Here is an 8,855-nt window from a genome sequence, read left to right on the forward strand (position 1 = left end):
AAGCTTAATAATAAAAGATGTAAAAAAATATATTTTAACAATCAATTCCAACGGCATCAGCCGGTAACGTTGTACACGAAAATACGAAACCTGGCGGCCACTGGGCGAGGCTCTAGAGGGTTCGTATTTTCGTGTACAACGTTACCGGCTTATGCCGTTGGAATTGATTGTTAAAATATATTTTTTACATCTTTTATTATTAAGCTTTGTACTTAAACGTAGTTTTCTTTCGGCTCTTGCATGTCTCAAAGTTTGAGACCGATATTTTATGTAGAAAAAAAGTTGGAACGTTCAAAAAATGTTGAGGTTCAGAAAAAAGATAAAATAATTTTCAGTGAAGCTCCTACCAAAATGCAGTACCTAAACGTACCTTATTGTACTCTAATACATTTTCCAAAGTTTCAGCTCGATATTTTATTTACAAAAAAAGTTCTAAGGTTCAAAAAAACATTAAGTGAACTGAAAAAGGGAGGTCGGTAATATAGGAATTTAGTTGTGTCACATGCCCTTAATTAATTTTTTCTCCAGATCGGTACAAACAATCGCCATAATTGTTGGCATGTTTCGTTAAATATGTTCATTTTATAAAATAAAAATCATTTTACCATTGTTGCATAAATATTGATGAAATAAGCAACAATTTTTATGAACAAATAGAATTCGTTCTACCCTCTCAATCGATTTCATTGCTTTAGTTGATTAATTACGATAGCTTGTCCAATTACGAAGATTTTGGTAAAAAAAAATTAGGGAACTTGCATATCATCAAAAGTTGTGACTGTTTTCGTGTGGACGTTCCGCGCGTTTGCCACATATAGGGATTTCAAAGTTGTGTAATCAATTTAAAAAAACTAAGAGTGATAGTAAAAAAGTAAAAACACCTCTGGATTCGTCTCGGAAATCTCTAGCTGTGCATTTTTTTTGTAAACCCATCTTTTCAACAATTAGAGCATTTGTTGTTCAGCGCACTGTTGCTCCGTCTCCGTAAATATGGATTTCAAAGTAAAAAAAACTAAGAGTCATGTTCAGAAAGTAAAAACACCTCTGGATTCGTCTCGGAAATATCTCAGTGTGCATTTTTTTTTGTTTAAACAATTTGTTAATCAATTACGCCATTTGTTATCTTTCTGCAATTGTTATAAACAGGAATGCAATGGTGCACTTTTTTCGATCCGATGCATGCTTTGTTTATAACAATTGCAGAAAGATAACAAATGGCGTAATTGTTTAACAAATTGTTGAAAAAAAATGCACACCGAGATGTTTCCGAGACGAATCCAGAGGTGTTTTTAATTTTTTGACATGACTCTTAGTTTTATTACATGGTAATCCATATTTACGGACACGGAGCAACAGTGCGCGGAACAACAAATGCTCTAATTGTTTAAAAAATGGGCTTACAAAAAAACAAACAAATGCACATCTAGATATTTCCGAGACGAATTCAAAAAATGAAAATTTTGCAAAAATGTTTTAGGGCCATTTTATTTATGTAATACACTAACTTATCACGCATTCCTGAAGAAAAATCACAACCCGTAAAAAAAAGTGGCCCACTTGAAAAATTTTGACACATGTAATTTTATTATTTGTGTTTCTTAGATTAATCCAGAAGCTGAGATTTGAACAGAAGAAGACTATGGTTGGACAATTGATAGATTACAGCATGGACGCATTTAATGGACAAAATGATTCAGTAGAGAATGCTAAATTGCTTGTCATATTGTCAGATGGCAGAGGAGTATTTTCAGAAGGGGCAGAAACAGTCAATCACGCAATACGAAGAGCGAGATTAGCAGGTGTCTTCATAGTGTTCATCATTATTGACAATCCAACGAACAAGGTAAATTATTGTACCTACACCATTAATAGATATTCTTCGTGTCTATATATGATTTAAAAAATTTTCCATAAACCAGGGTGGCTACTAGATCGAGAAATTTAAGTTTTAAGAACTTGCCATATTGCAGACTTGCTACAGTTCAGGGAATTAAACATTGGCCAGGGAAATTCTGAAAGAGTGAGGGAATTTTCGATCAATTTTGTTATAGAAATTCCACAATTAATTTTCGCTTTTTTTTTAATGGAAATTTAACTATTTTTGATAAAAGATTTTTTTTGAAATCCATATATTTTCTGAAAAATTGTCTTTTTGGTTGAAAATTAAATTATTTGGGTAAATTTTGGGGGGGAGGATACATTATTTTAGTTAAAAAATTAATTTCTTTTATTACAAATTTGATTATTCTGTTGGGAATATTTTCTCTTTTTTGTTTGAAAATTAATTTTTAACTGAAAATGTAACTATCAATTTTTGGTTTAAAATTAATATTTTATAGTTGAAAATTTAATAATTTTGGTACATAATATAACTTTTTATACAAAATTCGTCTTTTTTGGTTTTAAAATTTTCGATAAATTTTTTTATAAAAATTTCACAATTAATTTTCTCTTTAAATGTCAATAATTTTGTTGGGTATTAACTTTTTTGTCAAAGATTTATATTTTCGGGTTGAAAACTCAACTAAAAAAATCTTTCTTTGTTGAAAATTGAACAAGTTTGTTCTAAATTCGTCTTTTTTATTACCTTAATTGTGTTTGGTTACAAATTTATTTTTTTAACGGGAAATTTAACTATTTTTGATTAATGATTTTTTTTATGTCTTTTTGGTTGAAAATTAAATTATTTGGTTACATTTTGGGAGGGGGGGGTACATCATTTTAGTTAAAAATCAATTTCTTTACTTAAAAATGTAACTATTTTGTTAAAAATTCTTTTTTTTTAAATTCCTTTTTAACTGAAAATGTAATTTCCATTTTTGCTTGAAAATTACTATTTTATAGTTGAAGGTTTAATAATTTTGTTGGATATTAACATTTTTGTTAATAATTAATATTTTTGAGTTGGAAACTCGACTATTTTGAAGAGAAATTTGTTTTTTGTTTTGGAAATTTAACATTTTGAATAATTTTTGTTCTTGATTAACTACCATATTTATTCTTGATTGAAGGTTGAACTAGCTTGTTGAAAATTCGTCTTTCTTTGATTATCTTAAATATTTTTGGTTAAAAATGTATTTTTGAAATGGAAATTTAACTATTTTTGATAAAAGATTTTTCTTTGAAATTCATGTATTTTCTGAAAAGTTGTCTTTTTGGTTGCAAATTCAACTATTTGGTTTAAAAGTATTTTGTTGGGATACTTCATTTCGGTTAAAAATCAATTTCTTTAGTTAAAAATGTAACTATTTTGTTGAACATTCTTTTTTTTTTAATTTTTTCTTAACTGAAAATGTAACTATTTCACTTTTGCTTTAAAATTAATATTTTATAGTTGAAAATTTAATAATTTTGTTGGATATTAACTTTTTTGTTAATAATTCATATTTTTGGGTTGAAAACTCGACTATTTTGTAGACAAATTTGTTTTTTGTTTTTAAATTCAACATTTTGAATGATTTTTTTCTTGATTAACTACCATATTTATTCTTGGTTGAAGATTGAACCAGCTTGTTGAAAACTCGTCTTTCGTTGATTACCTTAAATGTTTTTGGTTAAAAACGTATATTTTAACTGGAAATTTAACTATTTTTGATCAAAGATTTTTTTTGAAATTCATATATTTTCTGAAAAATTGTCTTTTTGGTTGAAAATTAAATTATTTGGGTAAATTGGGGGGGGGGGGTAACATAATTTTAGTTAAAAAATTAATTTCTTTTATTAGAAATTTAACTATTCTGTTGGAAATATTTTCTCTTTTTTTGTTTAAAAATTAATTTTTAACTGAAAATGTAACTATCCATTTTTGGTTTAAAAATAATATTTTACAGTTGAAAATTTAATAATTTTGGTAAATAATATAAGTTTTTATACAAAAGTCGTCTTCTTTTGGTTTTAAAATTCAATAATTTTGTTGAATATTAACTTTTTTGTTCATAATTCAAATTTTTCGGTTGAAAACTCGACTATTTTGTAGAAAAATTTGTTTTTTGGTTTGGAAATTCAACATTTTGAATGATTTTTTTCTTGACTAACTAACATATTCATTCTTGGTTGAAGATTCAACTAGTTTGTTCACAATTTGTCTTTCTTTGATTACCTTAAATGTTTTTGGTTAAAAATGTATTTTTAAACTGGAAATTTAACTATCTTTGGTTAATGATTTTTGTTTGAAATTCATGTATTTCCTTAAAAATTGTCTTTTTGGTTGCAAATTCAACTATTTGGTTTAAAAATATTTTGTTGGGAATTCATCATTTTAGTTAGAAAATGCATTTATTTTTATTAAAAATTTAACTATTCGGTTGAAATTTCTTTCTCCTTTATTGTTTGGAAATTCAATTGTTTTGGTAGAAAATATAACTTTTTATACAAAATTCCTCTTTTTTTTATTGAAATTCAATAATTTTGTTGGATAAACTTTTTTGTTGAAAATTCATATTTTCGGATTGAATACTCGATCTTTTTTAGTTGAACATTCAACTAGTTTGGTCAAAATTCGTATTTTTGGGCGAATTTAACTATTTCTGGTTATAAATTTTGTTTAATTCATGTTTTTTTCTGAAAAATTATCTTTAGCTAAAAATTAATGTTAATTCAGATTTCTTGTATATCACATTTATTGTTAAAAATCCATATTTTTGGATTGAACACGCGACTAACGAAAATTAATCATTTTTATATTAGGAAAAGTTGATCAAATTATAATCCAATGTGTACAATTATGCAAAAAGGTACTGCACTGAAAAAAATTGCCTCTTCACTATTCTTGGAAAAAAGAAATAAAGACGATTAAAGCGTATAAAAGAATTTAGAATTGAATCACTGCAGAACTTTACAAATTAGGGAATGATTTTTTGGAATTGGAATGCTCATCCTATTGTCTTACAATGAAAATTATTTAATTAAAGTAATTATTAGTGGCACATAACTTTCTAATCGTTAATATTTTTTATTATTATTTTGCAGGAATCTATATTGGATATTCGACAGCCAGTTTTTCAAGCTGGAAAACTGCAAGGTGTACCTTCATATATGGAACGTTTTCCATTCCCTTTCTATATGATATTAAGGGATATAAATGCACTGCCAGATATATTGAGTGACGCTCTAAGGCAGTGGTTCGAATTGATTGGAAATATGGACACTTGATGAGACAAAAAGTGGTAAAACCGAGTGTTTTAAAATAATGTATATATGAATAATGTATATATATATATATTGTAATTCGAATTTTTATTATAAATATTTGTAACAAAACTAATTTTACTTTTATTTTAAATAAACTTAAATCAACTACAGGTATTGAAAATAAATATACAGTTTTAATGTGTAAAACGTTGAAAAATTTGTATACAAGGTACAAGAAAACTGATGTAACAAGATAGAAGGCGTACAAGATAAATTACAAGTTTCAATTAAAAAATACGTTAAATTAATGGTCTTTTGTAGTTTTTGTCAATTAAAATTGAGATTTTTTCAAAATAAAAAGTGATATATAACTGTAATTACCCTTAAACTTTGCGTTAAACGAAGGCGCTTCTAAGGTAGAATAGATCCCTATTTTTAGTCCGTCAAATTGGAAAACTCGTATGAAGAGGACGCAGACTCTTTCTTCTTCTGACCATGCCCTTTTTGGCAAACATGTTACTCTTTGGTCCCTTTCTGTAATGTGAAAGTCATTTCAGGATAATCATTTCAAACAGGATTGCTAAAAATCCCAATTTCGACATTCCCTGAATTTTTTTGGCCAATTTTTGATTTTCTTTCACAGTTCTCATTTTCTTAGGTATAAAAAAAAACTTACACCTAGAAGATCAATAATTTTAATGCATGAAGAGTTTTTAAATTTATTTTGAAAATAGTGACTGAACCAAAAATGAAAGAATTAAATTTTCAGTTAAAACCGCTTTCAACAAAGAAAAAAAGGATTTTTAAATAAAATAGTGAAGTTTTCAACTAAAGTGAGGAATCTTCGATAAAAAAATTAATTCTCTACGAAAAGTGTGTTATTTGATATTTAAATCAAAAAGTATTTTTGTTTTTAATACAAAACATTTGGATTAAACCAAAAATAACGATTTTTCAAGAAATTACTTTGTTCCTTACACAAAACAGACTAAATTTAATATAAAAAAAAAGATTTTTCTGCAAGTTTAAAAATATATATTTTTAACTACAAGTCCAAAGAAACGAACTTTTAACTAAACTGATGATTCTTCAACACAAAAGAATTAATTTTTAACCAAATAGTTGAATTATAATCACAAAAAATCAATTTTCTACCATAAAGACAAATTTTCAACGAAATACCTGTATTGTCAACTAAAAAGATAAATTTTCAGTTAGAAAAATAAATTTGCAAGAAACAAAAAGAACAAATTTTCACTCAAAAAAAGTTAAATTTTTTCAACCGAAGAAATAAATTTTTAACAAAAAATATAATATTACATTTCCAGTAAAAAAATCAACTTTACACAGAATAAAAAAAATTTCAACGAAATATTTACATTTGGAACCAAGAGGATTAAATTTATATAAAAAAGATCAATTTTTAACTAAAATGATGAATCTTCAGCAACAAAATTAATTTTGAACAAAATTGTTGTGTCAACCTAAAAAATCAATTTTATACAAAAAAATTCATTTTCAGTTAGAAAAACAAATCTTCAACCAAAAATTAATTTTTAGCAACTAGTTAAATTTTCAACCGAAAATATTATTTTCATCAAAAAATATAAATTTTTAACACAAACTAGAATAGTTAAATTTCCAGTTAAGAAGATTATAACAACAAACTAATTTATTTTATCTGCTTATACTTTAAAGTGAAATGCGTATTTAGGTGAAATAATGTGAGTAGTATATTGAAATTCCTAAATTTTCCAGTAGAAATTTGTATTTTCAAAAAAATAAATACATTTTTAACCAAAAAGTGAAATTTTTTAACCAAACGATTAATTTTCTACCAAAAAACCAACTTTTCAGATACAAAAAAATATATTAAATCTCAAACAGTTGAATTTTCAACTGCAACAGATCAATTTTCAAACAAATATTTGAAGTTTGAACTAAAAAAGGTCAGTTTTAAACAAAAAATGGAATAGTTAAATTTTCCGTAACAAAATTATTTTTTCACAAAAAGAAACATATTTATTTTTAAAGCAAATTTAATTTAACTTTTAACCAGCTGGTTTGGTTTTCAAACAAAAATATGAATTACGTACTAAAATGATCAACATTTAATTGCAGTACTTGATTTTTTTAGCAAAAAAAAAATAAATTTTTAAACATGACGATTAATTTTCAAAGAAGAAGATTAATTTTCTAAGGAGGATTTAAAAAAAAAATATATATGAATTTTCAACAAAAAAGTGCGATTTTGAACTAGAAAAGATCTATTTTTAACAAAAAATTGAATTTTCAACTAAGCTACTGAATTTCCAACTGAAATTATGAATCTCCATCAGGAATAGATGAATTTTAAACAAAAAGATTAGTTTTTGAGAAAAGAGCTATGTTTTGAACCAAGTAGTTTTATTTCCAACCAAAAGGATGAATTTTAAATAAAAATTATAAATATTTAACTGGAATACTTCAACTTTCAACCAAAAAAATTAATTTTCTACCATAAAAACGATTTTCTCAACAATATACAAGAATTTTGACGAAATATTTGCATTGCCAAATACAAAAAGACTAACTTTCAATCAAATAGTTGAATTTTTAAATAAAAAAATCAAGTTGCAACCAAAAATGGAATAGATAATTTTTGAACAAAAAAGAAGAATTTTCAACTGAAATGATCAATCTTCAACTGGAATAGTTGATTTTTCAAACAAAAAGATGAATTTTTAACCAAGAAGATTAATGTTTACCAATGAAGGCGAATTTAATAGAAAAGACATGCATTTTAAATTAAAAAGATAAATTGTCAAGTAACAATTGAATAGTTAAATTTTCATTTAAAAAATAACGTTAAACCAAAGAGATGAATTTTGAACTAAAAGGGTGTAATTCTCAATTACAATGCTTGCATTTTCCCACAAAAAAAAATAATAATTTGCAATCAAAATGAAACTAATTTTTTTTTAAATAGTTACATTTTCAAACAGATTAATGAATTTTCAACAAAAAAGGATAATTTTCCAATCAAAAAAGATAATTTTCCAACGAAATATTGAATAACTATATTTCAGTAAAAAAATTATTTTTTAGCAAAAGACAAATTGAATTTTGAACAAAATAGCTTACTTTTTTTACCAAGGAGATGAACTTTGAATTAAAATGATGAATCATGAAAACAAAAAACTTATTTTTAACAAATGAGTAACTCTCAACCAAATAATTAAATATTATTTATTGATATTGAGTTATTGAGAATATTATGAATATTCATTTAAAAAATTGATTTCAAACTAAACAAAACAAATCTTCAACAAAATAGTTTAATACAGTAATATAAAGCTACTTTTACAAATGAAGAATCATTGTTATTCAATTGAATAATGCAATTTAAAAAAAATGAAGCACGCTCTAAAAAAATTCCTTGTACTATACTAAAGTATACTCAGAAAAAGTCGTGACTTGCTACAAATCTTTTGAAAAATATTACACAACATATTTTTCTTTAAAACAGATCTACATCTTTACAATAATCCAGTTTCAAAAATGAACAACAAAATTGTCGAAAAAAGTAATCACGACATCCATCATGAATGTTTTTTGCTGAAACTTTAAGGCAACATTTATAAATATCTTTTCCGCTCCTATCCTAACTCCTCCCCATCTCTTTCTTTTAATTTCTTCTTCTAGGTTTGAGATCAATAACTTTTTCTATCATTATTTTTTTATTA

At 25.2% G+C, this 8,855-nt stretch overlaps 2 protein-coding genes across 2 annotated transcripts in view; one reads left to right on the forward strand and one right to left on the reverse strand.

Moving 5' to 3' along the window:
* The window catches only part of LOC117178443 (midasin), a 34,023-nt gene extending 28,585 nt beyond the window's left edge, over positions 1-5,438 (forward strand). The window contains exons 6-7 of the mRNA XM_033369869.1: positions 1,603-1,843; positions 4,969-5,438. Of these exons, the coding sequence (XP_033225760.1) occupies positions 1,603-1,843; positions 4,969-5,151 (424 nt within the window). The 3' untranslated portion in view covers positions 5,152-5,438. The remainder of the gene's footprint in view (positions 1-1,602; positions 1,844-4,968) is intronic.
* A 135-nt stretch (positions 5,439-5,573) lies between these two features.
* Positions 5,574-8,855, reverse strand: part of LOC117178444 — a 4,713-nt gene continuing 1,431 nt past the window's right edge. Inside the window, exon 3 of the mRNA XM_033369870.1 lies at positions 5,574-5,664. Coding sequence (XP_033225761.1) covers positions 5,574-5,664 — 91 coding nt within the window. The remainder of the gene's footprint in view (positions 5,665-8,855) is intronic.

This window comes from Belonocnema kinseyi, chromosome 8 (genome assembly GCF_010883055.1).
Source record: "Belonocnema kinseyi isolate 2016_QV_RU_SX_M_011 chromosome 8, B_treatae_v1, whole genome shotgun sequence".
In the NCBI taxonomy this organism is placed as follows: domain Eukaryota; kingdom Metazoa; phylum Arthropoda; class Insecta; order Hymenoptera; family Cynipidae; genus Belonocnema; species Belonocnema kinseyi.